This window comes from Corvus hawaiiensis, unplaced genomic scaffold, assembly GCF_020740725.1.
Source record: "Corvus hawaiiensis isolate bCorHaw1 unplaced genomic scaffold, bCorHaw1.pri.cur scaffold_319_ctg1, whole genome shotgun sequence".
Classification (NCBI taxonomy): domain Eukaryota; kingdom Metazoa; phylum Chordata; class Aves; order Passeriformes; family Corvidae; genus Corvus; species Corvus hawaiiensis.
Genome location: NW_025963361.1, coordinates 7279 through 24257, shown reverse-complemented (window position 1 = coordinate 24257; position 16979 = coordinate 7279). Strand labels below are relative to the sequence as shown.

General features: G+C 57.4%; 1 protein-coding gene across 1 annotated transcript; it reads right to left on the bottom strand.

The window, feature by feature from the left end:
• Positions 1-768: 768 nt before the first annotated feature.
• Positions 769-15491, bottom strand: LOC125320957 (protein Wiz-like; the record flags this gene model as incomplete). Its single annotated transcript, XM_048293391.1, is given in 8 exon segments — positions 769-1986; positions 5531-5592; positions 5594-5727; positions 9402-9520; positions 9522-9807; positions 12382-12577; positions 12579-12895; positions 14843-15491. Coding segments are annotated over 8 exon segments (1917 nt in total), but the record flags the coding sequence as incomplete, so codon positions are not given.
• Positions 15492-16979: the final 1488 nt, after the last annotated feature.

Here is a 16979-nt window from a genome sequence, read left to right as displayed (position 1 = left end):
GGACCCGATCCCCAAATCCCGATCCCTGTCCCCAATCCGGATCCCAGTCCTCAATCCCAATCCCTGTCCCCAATCCTGATTCCTGTCCCCGATCCCTGTCCCCAAATCCTGATCCCTGTGTCCCAAATCCCGATCCCTGTCCCCAATCCCGATCCCAGTGTCCCCAATCCCAGAACCCGATCCCCAAATCCCAGGACTCGATCCCCAAATCCCAGGACTCGATCCCCAAATCCCGATCCCTGTCCTCAATCCCTGTCCCCAGTCCCGGATCCCTGTCCCAAATCCCGATCCCTGTCCCAAATCCCAATCCAGGTGTCCCAAATCCCGATCCTGGAGTCCCCAGTCCTGATCCTTGTCCCCAGTCCCGATCCAGGTGTCCCAAATCCCGATCCCGGTGTCCCCAATCCCGATCCCTGTCCCTGATCCCTGTCCCAAATCCCGATCCCTGTCCCCAATCCTGATCCCTGTCCCCAAATCCCGATCCCCGTCCCCAATCCTGATTCCTGTCCCCGATCCCTGTCCCAAATCCCAATCCCTGTCCCCCATCCCAGCACCCAATCCCCAAATCCCGATCCCGGTGTCCCTAATCCCGGTCCCCAATCCCAATCCCTGTCCCCGATCCCTGTCCCCCAATCCCGATCCCTGTCCCCCATCCCAGGACCCGATCCCCAAATCCCGCCCCCTCCCCTCCTTCAGTCCTCCCCAGAAGCCCCAAATCCCTCCGGATTTGCCCCCAAATCCCAACATTCCAGGCTTCCAGAGACTCCGTTGTTTTTCCCCGGGAATTCATTTCCAGAAGAATTTAATCCGTCGTCCCCCACTCCCGGGCACAGGAATCCCGGGAACGTCCCGAAAAACGCGGAAATTTAAAAAAAAAAAAAAAAAAAAAAAAAAAAAAAAATTAAAAAAAAAAAACTTGGGAAAAAAAACTGAAAAAAAAAAAAATCAGGAAACCGCCAAAATATTTATCCGTTAAAATTCCTCCCGAAATCCGGGAGTCTCGGGATTCCCAAATAAAAATGGATCTTTCCTTTGTTTTCTACACAAATCTAGAGTTTAAAAAAGTCGGGATTGGGGGGAAAAACCGGGAATAAAACAAAGAACAACGGCGGGGGAGGGGGAAATGGGAATTGGGGAAAAAATCGGAGCCGAATCCTCCCAGTTCGGGGCGGGAATTTTGGGAATTCTCCCGGGATTCCCCCGGCTCCGGCTCCCGTGGGATTCAGTGGGGGAAAACCGGGAGGGAAGCGGCGTTGGTGGGGCGGGAAAAGCAGGAATTTTGGGAACATGCAACCCCGGAAGTGAGGGAATTCCGACATCTACGGGGCCACCGAGAAATAAAAAAAAACCCCGGGAAAGAACCGGGAATATCCAGCAACTCCGGAGGAGTGGGGAAGTCCCGAATTTCCCAACGCCGGGAATCGCCCAGCCCCGAATCGCCCCCCCCGGGAAGAGGCGACGCCGTCGGTTCTTTGGGATTAAAACAAAGGAGGGAATTTTCCTTGCTTGGTCGGTTTTTCGGGAAGCGAAGAAGGGCGGAATTCCGGCGCGCCGGTGCCGGCGGGAGCCGCGGGCTCGGCTCCGTGTAGTGCTCGTGGGCGGCCGTCCCCGCGCCCCTGGGGACAATTCCCGAAGAATTCCCGATTCCCAACAGGTCCCGGACGATCCTCCCCGGGCGGCGGCGGCGGCGGCTCCGGAGCCGAGGAGATCCCGCCGGGATTTGGGGGCGTTGCGTTGGGGTTTGGTGTCGGTTTGGTTGGTTTTTTGTGGGTTTGTTTTGTTTTTTGTTTTTCCCCTGTGGTTTTTTTTTCCCCAGGAATTGGGAAAAAATCTCAGGGAGCCTCAGCCAGGGCCGGCGGCTCCGGGGGGGCCTCGCTCCGGCACGGATCCGCCTTGGAAAAATTCATCTCCAGGATGTGGCGCTGGAGGTGCCGCACCCACTCCTCCTGGATGGAGAGAGGGCCCTGGAATTCCACCTCACAGAACCTGCGGAAGGACAGGGAATGCCGGGAATGCCGGGAATGCCGGGAATGGCGAGGGGGAGGGGGGAAAGGGGGGGAAACTCCCCCAAAAAATGGGATTAGGGAGCAGGGAAAAGGGGGAAAAGAGGCCAAAAATTGGGACTGGGGAGAAGGGAAAGGGGGGAAAACAGAGGGAAAGTGGGGAAAAACTCCCCAAAAACGGGATTAGGGAGCAGGGAAAAGGGGGGAACAGAGGGAAAGTGGGGAAAAACTCCCCAAAAATGGGATGGAGGAGAGGGGAAAGGGGGAAAACAGAGGGAAAGGTGGGAAAAGAGCCCAAAAAATGGGATGGAGGAGAAGGGAAAAGGGGGAAAACAGAGGGAAAGTGGGGAAAAACTCCCCAAAAATGGATTAGGGAGCAGGGAAAAGGGAGGAAAAACTCCCCAAAAATGGGATTAGGGAGCAGGGAAAGGGGGGAACAGAGGGAAAGTGGGGAAAAACTCCCCAAAAATGGGATGGAGGAGAGGGGAAAGGGGCAAAAGATGCAAAAATAGGGATAGAAGAGAAGGGAAAGGGGGGGAAAAGCAGGAAAAGGGGGGAAAATTCCCAAAAAATGGGATGGAGGAGAAGGGAAAGGAGGAAAACAGAGGAAAAAGTGGGAAAAGAGCCCAAAAATTGGGATGGGGGGGAAGGGAAAGGGGGGAAAACGCCCAAAAAAGGGACAGAGGAGAAGGGGAAGGAAGGAAAACGCAAGAAAAGGGGGAAAACACCTCACAAAAAGGGCTGGGAAAAAAGCCCAAAAACCCAGGAAAACTCCCCAAAAACCCAGGAAAACTCCCCAAACCCGGGAAAACGCCCCAAAAACTCGGGGAAACTTCCCAAAACCCAGGAAAACCCCAAAAACCCAGGAAGCCTCCCCAAAAACCCCAGGAAAACTCCCCAAAACCCCAGGAAAACTCCCCAAAACCCAGGAAAACTCCCAAAAACCCGGGAAAACTCCCAAAAAGCCGGGAAAACTCCCAAAAAAGCCAGGAAAACCCCCAAAAAGCCGGGAAAACTCCCAAAAAACCCCCCCAAACAACCAAACCCCAGGAAAACTCCCCAAAAAGCCGGGAAAACTCCCCAAAACCCAGGAAAACTCTCCAAAATCCCAGGAAAACTCCCCAAAACTCAGGAAAACTCCCCAAAACCCAGGAAAACTTCCTAAAAACCCAGGAAAACGCCCCAAAAACCCAGGAAAACTTCCTAAAAACCCGGTGAAACTCCCAAAAACCTGGGAAAACTCCCAAAAAACCCGGGAAAACTCCCAAAAAACCCAGGAAAACGCCCCAAAAACCTGGGAAAACTCCGCAAAAACCAAGAAAACTCCCCAAAAACCCAGGAAAACTTCCTAAAAACCCGTGAAACTCCCAAAAACCCCGGGAAAACTCCCCAAAAACCCGGGAAAACTCCCCAAAAACCCAGGAAAACTCCCAAAAACCCAGGAAAACTCCCAAAAACCCGGGAAAATGCCCCAAAAACCTGGGAGAACTCCCCAAAAACCCAGGGAAAACTCCCCAAAAAGCCGGGAAAACTCCCCAAAACCCTAGGAAAACTCCGCAAAACCCAGGAAAACTCCCCAAAACCCGGTGAAAACTCCGCAAAAACCCAGGAAAACTCCCCAAAACCCCAGGAAAAGTCCCCAAAAAGCCAGGAAAATGCCCCAAAAAGCCGGGAAAACTCCCCAAAACCCCAGGAAAACGCCCCAAAAACCGGGAAAACTCCCCAAACACGGGAAAACGCCCCAAAAACTCGGGGAAACTTCCCAAAACCCAGGAAAACTCCCAAAAACCCGGGAAAATGCCCCAAAACCCCAGGAAAACGTCCTAAAAACCCAGGAAAATGCCCCAAAAACCCGGGGAAACCCCCAAAACCCCAGGAAAACTTCCTAAAAACCCGGTGAAACTCCCCAAAACCCGGGAAAACTCCCCAAAAACCCAGGAAAACTCCCCAAAAACCCCAGGAAAACTTCCTAAAAACCCGGTGAAACTCCCAAAAACCTGGGAAAACTCCCAAAAAAACCCGGGAAAACTCCCAAAAAACCCAGGAAAATGCCCCAAAAACCCAGGAAAACTCCGCAAAAACCAAGAAAACTCCCAAAAACCCAGGAAAACTTCCTAAAACCCCGTGAAACTCCAAAAACCCCGGGAAAACTCCCCAAAAACCCGGGAAAACTCCCCGAAAACCCAGGAAAACTCCCAAAAACCCAGGAAAACTCCCAAAAACCTGGGAGAACTCCCCAAAAACCCAGGAAAACTCCCCAAAAAGCCGGGAAAACTCCCAAAAACCCTAGGAAAACTCCGCAAAACCCAGGAAAACTCCCCAAAACCCCAGGAAAAGTCCCCAAAAAGCCAGGAAAATGCCCCAAAAAGCCGGGAAAACTCCCCAAAACCCCAGGAAAACGCCCCAAAAACCGGGAAAACTCCCCAAACACGGGAAAACGCCCCCAAAAACTCGGGGAAACTTCCCAAAACCCAGGAAAACTCCCAAAAACCCGGGAAAATGCCCCAAAACCCCAGGAAAACGTCCTAAAAACCCAGGAAAATGCCCCAAAAACCCGGGGAAACCCCCAAAAACCCAGGAAAACTTCCTAAAAACCCGGTGAAACTCCCAAAAACCCGGGAGAACTCCCCAAAAACCAGGAAAACTCCCCAAAACCTGGGAAAACTCCTCAAAAACCCAGGAAAACGCCCCAAAAACCCAGGAAAACTCCCAAAAAACCCAGGAAAACTTCCTAAAAACCCGGTGAAACTCCCAAAAACCTGGGAAAACTCCCAAAAAACCCGGGAAAACTCCCAAAAAACCCAGGAAAATGCCCCAAAAACCCGGGAAAACTCCGCAAAAACCAAGAAAACTCCCCAAAAACCCAGGAAAACTTCCTAAAAACCCGTGAAACTCCCAAAAACCCCGGGAAAACTCCCCAAAAACCCGGGAAAACTCCCCAAAAACCCAGGAAAACTCCCAAAAACCCAGGAAAACTCCCAAAAACCCGGTGAAACTCCCAAAAACCTGGAGAACTCCCAAAAACCCAGGAAAACTCCCCAAAAAGCCGGGAAAACTCCCCAAACCCTAGGAAAACTCCGCAAAACCCAGGAAAACTCCCCAAAACCCTAGGAAAACTCCGCAAAACCCAGGAAAACTCCCGAAAACCCCCAGGAAAAGTCCCAAAAAGCCAGGAAAATGCCCCAAAAAGCCGGGAAAACTCCCCAAAACCCCAGGAAAACGCCCCAAAAACCGGGAAAACTCCCCAAACACGGGAAAACGCCCCAAAAACTCGGGGAAACTTCCCAAAACCCAGGAAAACTCCCAAAAACCCGGGAAAATGCCCCAAAACCCCAGGAAAACGTCCTAAAAACCCAGGAAAATGCCCCAAAAACCCGGGGAAACCCCCAAAAACCCAGGAAAACTTCCTAAAAACCCGGTGAAACCCCCAAAAACCCGGGAGAACTCCCCAAAACCCAGGAAAACTCCCCAAAACCTGGGAAAACTCCCCAAAACCCGGACAATTCCCCGGATCCCGGCTCTCCCACCTGCACTTGAGGGTGTAGATGTTCCCCACGAACTTGACCAGCGAGGTTTGGGGCGGGCGCGGGCACCAGCGCCGGCACCGGGCGCATCCGGGGCGGCGGCGGCCGCGGCTCCTGCAGCTTCTGCGGGAATTCCGCTCCCGGCTCCTCGTCCCGGGACAGCGGCGGCTCCAGGGGCCGCGCCTGGCGCCGCTCGAACTCTGGGGGAAAACCGGGAATGGGACGGGGGGGGAGAGGCTGGGCGAGGGCTCGAGGCCGATTCCCGTTCCCAGCCCCATTTCCCAATCCCGAATCCCCGTCCTGGCCCCATTTCCCAGTCCCAAATCTCATCCCAAATCCCGTTCCCAATCCCGAATCCCATTCCTGATCCCGTTTCCCAATCCCGAATCCCCGTCCTGGCCCCATTTCCCAGTCCCAAATCCCCTTCCTGGCCTCATTTCCCAGTCCCAAATCTCATCCCAAATCCCGTTCCCAATCCCAAATCCCATTCCTGATCCCATTTCCCAATCCCGAATCCCCTTCCTGATCCCGTTTCCCAATCCCAAATCCCCTTCCTGGCCCCATTTCCCAATCCCAAATCCCCTTCCTGGCCCCATTTCCCAGTCCCAAATCTCATCCAAATCCCGTTTCCCAATCCCGAATCCCCGTCCTGGCCCCATTTCCCAATCCCAAATCCCATTTCCCAGTCCCAAATCCCATTCCTGATCCCATTTCCCAATCCTAAATCCCCTTCCTGATCCCATTTCCCAGTCCCAAATCTCATCCCAAATCCCGTTTCCCATTCCCAAATCCCCTTCCTGGCCCCATCTCCCAATGCCAAATCCCTTCCTGGCCCCATTTCCCAGTCCCAAATCCCCTTCCTGACCCCATTCCCAATCCCGAATCCCGTTCCTGATCCCATTTCCCAATCCCGAATCCCCTTCCTGATCCCATTTCCCAGTCCCAAATCCCCTTCCTGGCCCCATTTCCCAGTCCCAAATCCCATTTCCCAGTCCCAAATCCCCTTCCTGACCCATTCCCAATCCCAAATCCCCTTCCTGATCCCATTTCCCAGTCCCAAATCTCATCCCAAATCCCGTTTCCCATTCCCAAATCCCCTTCCTGGCCCCATTTCCCAGTCCCAAATCCCATTTCCCATTCCCAAATCCCCTTCCTAACCCCATTCCCAATCCCAAATCCCCTTCCTGATCCCATTTCCCAGTCCCAAATCTCATCCCAAATCCCGTTTCCCATTCCCAAATCCCCTTCCTGACCCCATTCCCAATCCCGAATCCCCTTCCTGGCCCCATTTCCCAGGCCCAAATCCCATTCCTGACCCCATTCCCAATCCCGAATCCCCTTCCTGGCCCCATTTCCCAGGCCCAAATCCCATTCCTGACCCCATTCCCAATCCTAAATCCCCTTCCTGACCCCATTTCCCAGTCCCAAACCTCATCCCAAATCCCGTTTCCCAATCCCAAATCCCATTCCTGACCCCATTTCCCAATCCTAAATCCCCTTCCTGACCCTATTTCCCAGTCGCAAACCTCATCCCAAATCCCATTTCCCAATCCCAAATCCCGTTTCCCATTCCCACACTCGCTGCTGCTGCTGCTGCTGCTGCTGGACCTCTGCTCCTCCGCCCCATTCCCACCCCGCCAGCATCCCCCAATCCCAAACCCCATTCCCAATCCCAAACCCCATTCCCGACCCCATTCCTCATCCCAAACCCCACGTTTCCCATTCCCAATCCCACTTTTCCCATTCCCAATCCCACGTTTCCCACACTCACTGCTGATGTTGGCCCTCTGCTCCTCCACCTTCACCACTCCCAGGGGCGTCCCCAACGCCCCATTCCCATTCCCCATTCCCCATTCCCATTTCCCAATCCCAAACCCCATTCCTGACCCCATTCCTCATCCTAAACCCCACTTTTCCCATCCCAAACCCCATATTCCCATTCCCAATCCCACGTTTCCCACTCCCAATCCCACGTTTCCCATTCCCAATCCCACGTTTCCCATTCCCAATCCCACTTTTCCCATTCCCAATCCCACGTTTCCCACACTCACTGCTGATGTTGGCCCTCTGCTCCTCCACCTTCACCACTCCATTCCCCATTCCCAATCCCCATTCCCGACCCCATTCCCCATTCCCAAACCCCATTCCTCATCCCAAACCCCACTTTTCCCATCCCAAACCCCATATTCCCATTCCCAATCCCACGTTTCCCATTCCCAATCCCATTTTCCCACACTCACTGCTGATGTTGGCCCTCTGCTCCTCCACCTTCACCACTCCCAGGGGCGTCCCCAGCGCCCCATTCCCAAACCCCATTCCCCATTCCCAATCCCCATTCCCGACCCTATTCCTCATCCTAGACCCCACTTTTCCCATTCCCGACCCCATTCCTCATCCCAAACCCCATATTCCCATTCCCAATCCCATTTTCCCACACTCACTGCTGATGTTGGCCCTCTGCTCCTCCACCTTCACCACTCCCAGGGGCGTCCCCAACGCCCCATTCCCAAACCCCATTCCCAAACCCCATTCCCAATCCCACGTTTCCCATTCCCAATCCCACGTTTCCCATTCCCAATCCCACGTTTCCCACACTCACTGCTGATGTTGGCCCTCTGCTCCTCCACCTTCACCACTCCATTCCCCATTCCCAATCCCCATTCCCGACCCCATTCCCCATTCCCAAACCCCATTCCTCATCCCAAACCCCACTTTTCCCATCCCAAACCCCATATTCCCATTCCCAATCCCACGTTTCCCATTCCCAATCCCACGTTTCCCATTCCCAATCCCACGTTTCCCACACTCACTGCTGATGTTGGCCCTCTGCTCCTCCACCTTCACCACTCCATTCCCCATTCCCAATCCCCATTCCCGACCCCATTCCCCATTCCCAAACCCCATTCCTCATCCCAATCCCACTTTTCCCATCCCAAACCCCATATTCCCATTCCCAATCCCACTTTTCCCATTCCCAATCCCATTTTCCCACACTCACTGCTGATGTTGGCCCTCTGCTCCTCCACCTTCACCACTCCATTCCCATTCCCCATTCCCATTCCCATTTCCCAATCCCAAACCCCATTCCTGACCCCAATCCCACTCCCAATCCCACGTTTCCCACTCCCAATCCCACGTTTCCCATTCCCAATCCCACTTTTCCCATTCCCAATCCCACGTTTCCCATCCCAAACCCCATATTCCCATTCCCAATCCCACGTTTCCCATCCCAAACCCCATATTCCCATTCCCAATCCCACGTTTCCCATTCCCAATCCCACGTTTCCCACACTCACTGCTGATGTTGGCCCTCTGCTCCTCCACCTTCACCACTCCATTCCCCATTCCCAATCCCCATTCCCAGCCCCATTCCTCATCCCAAACCCCATTCCTCATCCCAAACCCCACTTTTCCCACCCCAAACCCCATATTCCCATTCCCAATCCCACGTTTCCCATTCCCAATCCCATTTTCCCACACTCACTGCTGATGTTGGCCCTCTGCTCCTCCACCTTCACCACTCCATTCCCCATTCCCAATCCCCATTCCCGACCCCATTCCCCATTCCCAAACCCCATTCCTCATCCCAAACCCCACGTTTCCCATCCCAAACCCCATATTCCCATTCCCAATCCCACGTTTCCCATTCCCAATCCCATTTTCCCACACTCACTGCTGATGTTGGCCCTCTGCTCCTCCACCTTCACCACTCCCAGGGGCGTCCCCAGCGCCCCATTCCCAAACCCCATTCCCCATTCCCAATCCCCATTCCCGACCCTATTCCTCATCCTAGACCCCACTTTTCCCATTCCCGACCCCATTCCTCATCCCAAACCCCATATTCCCATTCCCAATCCCATTTTCCCACACTCACTGCTGATGTTGGCCCTCTGCTCCTCCACCTTCACCACTCCCAGGGGCGTCCCCAGCGCCCGCTCGGCCCCGTCCGGGCCCTTCCCGTTGTCCCCGAGCGCCGCCTCGGCCGCCATTCCCCCCTTTTCCCAGGAACGCCGCCGGCATCCCGAGGGCGCCGCGGTGCTCCCGGGGGTGCGCGGAGTTCCGGAATTTCTTGGAGAAGGGCCGGCCCCCCTGGATGTAGCTGCGGTAGGCGCCGGCCTTGTGGGGCCGGTGCCGGATCCACTCGCGCAGCGTCTCGATGGGGGAGCCGTTCACGCACCACTCGGTGACGCCGAACTGCCGCAGGTGCGCCCGGGCGTGGCTGGCCAGAGCCTTCCTGTTCTCAAAGTACAGCCCGCAGAGCTCGCAGCAGGCCTCTGCCGCTGGAAAACGGGGAGAAAACGGGGTTAAAAATGGGGGAAAATGGGCAAAAACGGCGTTAAAAATGGGGAAAACGGGCAAAAATGGGGTTAAAGAATGGGGTTAGAGAATGGGGTGTGGGGTGTGCACAGCCAGAGCCTTCCTGTGCTCAAAGTACAGCCCGCAGAGCTCGCAGCAGGCCTCTGCCGCTGGAAAACGGGGAGAAAACGGGGTCAAAAATGGGAAAAATGGGCAAAAACGGGGTTAAAAAAGGGGAAAACGGGCAAAAATGGGGTTAAAAATGGGAAAAAAATGGGAATGATGGGGAAAAAAAGGGAAAAAATGGGAAAAAAATGAGCAAAAAATGAGAAAAGAATTGGAAAAAATGGGGAAGAATGGGAAAGAATGAGAAAAATGGAAAAAAATGGAAAATGGGGAAAAAAATGGGAAAAAAATGGGAAAAAATGGGGAAAAATGGGGAAAGAATTGGGAAAAAATGGGAAAAAAATGGGAACAAATGGGAAAAAATGGGGGAAAAAGGGAAAAAAATGGGGAAAAAATGGGGAAAAATCGGGAATTAGCAGCGGGACAATGGGGTTAAAGAATGGGGTGTGGACACTGGGATAATGGGAATAAACACTGGGATAATGGGAATAAACACTGGGAAAACGGGGTGAGAGAACGGGGACAGCCCCCAGAGCTCGCAGCAGGGTCTGCTGCTGCTGGAAATGGGGGAAAAACGGGGAAAAATGGGAAAAAAATGGGAAAAAATGGGAAAAAATGGGGAAGAATGGGGAAAATGGGAAAGAATGGGAAAGAATGGGAACAAATTGGAAAAAATGGGAAAAATGGGAAAAAATGGGAAAAAATGGGAAAAAATGGGAAAAATGGGAAAAAATGGGAAAAAATGGGAACAAATTGGAAAAAATGGGGAAGAATGGGGAAAACAGGAAAGAATGGAAAAAATGGGAAAGAATGGGAAAGAATGGGAAAAAATGGAAAAAAGGGAAAAAATGGGAAAGAATGGGAAAGAATGGGGGAAATGGGGAAAAAATGGGAAAAAAGGGAAAAAAAACGGGGAAAGAATGGGAAAAAATGGGAAAAAATGGGAAAAAAGGGGAACAAATTGGAAAAAATGGGGAAGAATGGGAAAAAATGGGGGAAAATGGGGAAAAAATGGGAAAAAAGGGAAAAAACGGGGAAAAAATGGGAACAAATTGGAAAAAATGGGGAAGAATGGGAAAGAATGGGAAAGAATGGGGGAAAATGGGAAAAAAATGGGAAAAAATGGGAAAAAATTGGGGAAAAAATGGGAAAAAATGGGTGTTAACAGTGGGAAAACGGGGTTAAAGAATGGGGTGTGGACACCGGGATAACGGGAATAAACACCGGGATAATGGGAATAAACACTGGGATAACGGGAATAAACACTGGGAAAATGGGAATAAACACTGGGAAAACGGGGGTGAGAGAACGGGGACAGCCCCCAGAGCTCGCAGGATGCTTTGGCTGCTGGAAAAACGGGAAAAACGGGAAAAACGGGAATGGATAGAGGGAAAACGGGGTGAGAGAACGGGGACAGCCCGCAGAGCTCGCAGGATGCTTTGGCTGCTGGAAAAACGGGAAAAACGGGAAAAACGGGAATGGATAGAGGGAAAACGGGGTGAGAGAACGGGAATGACCTGCACAGCTCCCAGCAGGCTTCAGCTGCTGGAAAAACGGGGAAAAACGGGAAAAATGGGAATGGATAGAGGGAAAACGGGGTGAGAGAACGGGGACAGCCCGCAGAGCTCGCAGGATGCTTCGGCTGCTGGAAAAACGGGGAAAAACGGGAAAAATGGGAATGGATAGAGGGAAAACGGGGTGAGAGAACGGGAATGACCTGCACAGCTCCCAGCAGGCTTCAGCTGCTGGAAAAACGGGGAAAAACGGGAAAAATGGGAATGGATAGAGGGAAAACGGGGTGAGAGAACGGGGACAACCCGCAGAGCTCACAGCAGGCTTCAGCTGCTGGAAAAACGGGAAAAATGGGAAAAATGGGAATGGATAGAGGGAAAACGGGGTGAGAGAACGGGAATGACCTGCACAGCTCCCAGCAGGCTTCAGCTGCTGGAAAAACGCGGAAAAACGGGAAAAATGGGAATAAACACTGGGAAAACGGGGTGAGAGAACGGGGACAGCCCGCAGAGCTCACAGCAGGCTTCGGCTGCTGGAAAAACGGGAAAAATGGGAAAAATGGGAATGGATAGAGGGAAAACGGGGTGAGAGAACGGGGACAGCCCGCAGAGCTCGCAGGATACTTCGGCTGCTGGAAAAACGGGGAAAAACGGGAAAAATGGGAATGGATAGAGGGAAAACGGGGTGAGAGAACGGGGACAGCCCACAGAGCTCGCAGGATGCTTCGGCTGCTGGAAAAACGGGAACAACCACCGCGATGAGGGGATTGGGGGACGGACACGGAGCCCAGGGACACCACCCAGAGCCTCGGCGGGACGGCAATTCCCAGTTCCCCAGCTGCGGAACTCGGCAGCTCCGCGGACCCCGCCCCGCCCCGTTCCCCGTGCGGGGAATCGCCGGGACTCGCCCGCGGCACTCACAGGCCTTGTCGTGCAGCGCCTTGGCCTTGAAGGGCAGCTCGAAGGCTTTGTGCTTGGCCTCGCCGTGCGCTCCCAGGCGATCCTCGGCCAGCGGCCGCTTGGGAGCCAGGAAGGCGCCGGGATTTTTGGATCCCAGCGGCGCCAGGGCCAGAGGAGCTCCCACGGCCCCCGATCCCGGCTTTCCCGGCCGGCCCGCCCAGCGGGGCCAGGGATAACCCCGGCGGCAGCGCTTTGCCGGGAGCCGGCTGGGATTTGGGATCCAGCCCGTCCTCTGGCAGCCCTTTGGGGGGCTCCATGCCCGGCGGGATCGGCGGCTCCTTCTTGATGAGGCAGGGCTTGGATTTCTTCCTGAGGATCTCGCGCAGCGTGTCGATGGGGGAGCCGTTCACCGACCACTCGGTGACGCCCATCTGGCGCAGGTGGGAGCGCGCGTGGCTGGACAGGCCCTTGCGGTTCTCGAAGAACTCCCCGCAGAACTCGCAGCGGATGTCGCGCACGGGGTCGGCCCGGGAGGCTGGGAAAGGCGGAATTCCGGGATTAGGGGAGGCAGGGAACTGCCCAGGATGGGATTTTAGGGCCCCAAATCCTTGAGATGGGATCTCAGTGTCCCTAAAGACCTGGGATGGGATTTTAGGGTCCCTAAAGACCTGGGATGGGATTTTAGGGTCCCCAAATCCCTGGGATGAGCCCCGAGCCAGAGGATGTCGCGCATGGGGTTGGCCCGGGAGGCTGGGAAACGGGGGGGATTCCGGGATTAGGGAGAGATGGAGAGCGGGGAAATCACCCTGGATGAGCCCAGAGCGCCCCAAAAGCCCGGGATGGGATCTCAGCTCCCCCAAAATCCCTGGGATGGGATCTCAGAGTCCCCAAATCCCTGGGATGGGATCTCAGCTCCCCCAAATCCCCGGGATAAGCCCTGAGCCAGAGGATGTCACGCACAGGGTCGGCCCGGGAGGCTGGGAAAGGCGGAATTCCGGGATTAGGGGAGGCAGGGAACTGCCCAGGATGGGATTTTAGGGCTCCAGATCCCTGAGATGGGATCTCAGCGTCCCTAAAGACCTGGGATGGGATTTTAGGGTCCCCAAATGCCCGGGATAAGCCCCAAACCAGAGGATGTTGCGCACGGGGTCGGCCCGGGAGGCTGGGAAACGGGGGGGATTCCGGGATTAGGGAGAGATGGAGAGCGGGGAAATCACCCTGGATGAGCCCAGAGCGCCCCAAAAGCCCGGGATGGGATCTCAGAGTCCCCAAATCCCTGGGATGAACCCCGAGCCAGAGGATGTCGCGCACGGGGTCGGCCCGGGAGGCTGCCGGGGAAATTCCGGGATGAGCCCAGAACCCCCAAACCCTCGGGATCAGCCCTGAACCCCCAAACCGTCGGGATGAGCCCTGAACCCCCCAAACCCTCGGGATCAGCCCCTGAACCCCCCAAACCCTCGGGATGAGCCCCTGAACCCCCCAAACCCTCGGGATCAGCCCCTGAACCCCCCAAACCCTCGGGATGAGCCCCTGAACCCCGCAAACCCTCGGGATGAGCCCCTGAACCCCCCAAACCCTCGGGATGAGCCCCTGAACCCCCCAAACCCTCGGGATCAGCCCCTGAACCCCGCAAACCCTCGGGATCAGCCCCTGAACCCCCCAAACCCTCGGGATCAGCCCCTGAACCCCCCAAACCCTCGGGATCAGCCCTGAACCCCCCAAACCCTCGGGATCAGCCCCTGAACCCCCCAAACCCTCGGGATCAGCCCCTGAACCCTGCAAACCCTCGGGATGAGCCCAGAACCCCCAAACCCTCGGGATGAGCCCTGAACCCCCCAAACCCTCGGGATCATCCCCTGAACCCCCCAAACCCTCGGGATGAGCCCAGAACCCCCCAAACCCTCGGGATCATCCCCTGAACCCCCCAAACCCTCGGGATGAGCCCTGAACCCCCCAAACCCTCGGGATCATCCCCTGAACCCCCCAAACCCTCGGGATCAGCCCCTGAACCCCCCAAACCCTCGGGATCAGCCCTGAACCCCCCAAACCCTCGAGATGAGCCCCTGAACCCCCCAAACCCTCGGGATCATCCCCTGAACCCCCCAAACCCTCGGGATGAGCCCCTGAACCCCCCAAACCCTCGGGATCAGCCCCTGAACCCCCCAAACCCTCGAGATCAGCCCCTGAACCCCCCAAACCCTCGGGATCATCCCCTGAACCCCCCAAACCCTCGGGATCAGCCCCTGAACCCCCCAAACCCTCGAGATCAGCCCCTGAACCCCCCAAACCCTCGGGATCAGCCCCTGAACCCCCCAAACCCTCGGGATGAGCCCCTGAACCCCCCAAACCCTCGGGATCAGCCCCTGAACCCCCCAAACCCTCGGGATCAGCCCCTGAACCCCCCAAACCCTCGGGATCATCCCCTGAACCCCCCAAACCCTCGAGATCAGCCCCTGAACCCCCCCGTTCCCAGGCCACTCACAGAGGTTGAGCGGTGCCATCTCCTCGCGGGGGGCCCAGGCCGGGTCCGGCGGCGCCGGCGGCTCCCCCGGATGGATCCCGGCTCCTCCCGCTCCTCCTCCGGCCATCAACTCCCGCTTGATCTCCACCCTGAGCTGGTCCTGCTTCAGTTTCTTCTGCAGGGAGGGAGGAGAGAGGCCCGGGAACATCTTCCTGGCCGTGGGAGGCGGCGAGGCCGTGCTGGGAGCCGGCCCCGGGGGGCTCAGGGGGGCCGGCACCTTCTTGCCCAAGCCGGGGATGTGCAGCTCCGCCGGCGGCCGCGGCGCTTCCAGAGGGGCCAGGCTGCCCAGCAGGCTCTTGGCCACGGATTTGGGGTGATTCCCGGCGGGATTGGAGCGGCGGCGGGTGAGGATCTCGCGCAGCGTGTCGATGGGGGAGCCGTTCACGTACCACTCGGTGACGCCCATCTGGCGCAGGTGGGAGCGCGCGTGGCTGGACAGGCCCTTGCGGTTCTCGAAGAACTCCCCGCAGAACTCGCAGCGGATGTCGCGGCACGGCTCCGAGCCCGACGCTGCCGGCGGCACACACGAGGCGAGGGTCAGGGGCGGCGCGGAGAGGGGCAGCGCTGGGGCTACTGGGAGGGCGGCCGGGCTACTGGGAGGGCGGCCGGGCTACTGGGAGAGTGGCCGGGGCTGGTGGGAGAGCAGCCGGGGCTGGTGGGGGAGAGTGGCCGGGGCTGGTGGGAGAGTGGCCGGGGCTGGTGGGAGAGTGGCTGGGGCTGATGGGAGAGTGGCCGGGCTGGTGGGAGAGTGGCTGGGGCTGATGGGAGAGTGGCCGGGCTGGTGGGAGAGTGGCCGGGCTGGTGGGAGAGTGGCCGGGGCTGATGGGAGAGTGGCCGGGGCTACTGGGAGAGTGGCCGGGGCTGGTGGGAGAGTGGCCGGGGCTGATGGGAGAGTGGCCGGGCTGATGGGAGAGTGGCCGGGCTGGTGGGAGAGTGGCCGGGGCTGATGGGAGAGTGGCCGGGGCTGGTGGGAGAGTGGCCGGGGCTGGTGGGAGAGTGGCCGGGGCTGATGGGAGAGTGGCCGGGCTGATGGGAGAGTGGCCGGGGCTGGTGGGAGAGTGGCCGGGGCTGATGGGAGAGTGGCCGGGGCTGATGGGAGAGAGTGGCCGGGCTGGTGGGAGAGTGGCCGGGGCTACTGGGAGAGTGGCCGGGCTGATGGGAGAGTGGCCGGGGCTGGTGGGAGAGTGGCCGGGGCTGATGGGAGAGTGGCCGGGGCTGACGGGAGAGTGGCCGGGCTGGTGGGAGAGTGGCCGGAGCTGGTGGGAGAGTGGCCGGGCTGATGGGAGAGTGGCCGGGGCTGATGGGAGAGTGGCCGGGGCTGACGGGAGAGAGTGGCCGGGGCTGGTGGGAGAGTGGCCGGGGCTGATGGGAGAGAGTGGCCGGGGCTGATGGGAGAGTGGCCGGGCTGGTGGGAGAGTGGCCGGGGCTGATGGGAGAGTGGCCGGGCTGGTGGGAGAGTGGCCGGGGCTACTGGGAGAGTGGCCGGGCTGGTGGGAGAGTGGCCGGGGCTGATGGGAGAGTGGCCGGGGCTGATGGGAGAGTGGCCGGGGCTGGTGGGAGAGTGGCCGGGGCTGGTGGGAGAGTGGCCGGGGCTGATGGGAGAGTGGCCGGGCTGATGGGAGAGTGGCCGGGGCTGGTGGGAGAGTGGCCGGGGCTGATGGGAGAGTGGCCGGGGCTGATGGGAGAGAGTGGCCGGGCTGGTGGGAGAGTGGCCGGGGCTACTGGGAGAGTGGCCGGGCTGATGGGAGAGTGGCCGGGGCTGGTGGGAGAGTGGCCGGGGCTGATGGGAGAGTGGCCGGGGCTGACGGGAGAGTGGCCGGGCTGGTGGGAGAGTGGCCGGAGCTGGTGGGAGAGTGGCCGGGGCTGATGGGAGAGTGGCCGGGGCTGACGGGAGAGAGTGGCCGGGGCTGGTGGGAGAGAGTGGCCGGGGCTGATGGGAGAGAATGGCCGGGGCTGATGGGAGAGTGGCCGGGCTGGTGGGAGAGTGGCCGGGGCTGATGGGAGAGTGGCCGGGCTGGTGGGAGAGTGGCCGGGGCTACTGGGAGAGTGGCCGGGCTGGTGGGAGAGTGGCCGGGGCTGATGGGAGAGTGGCCGGGGC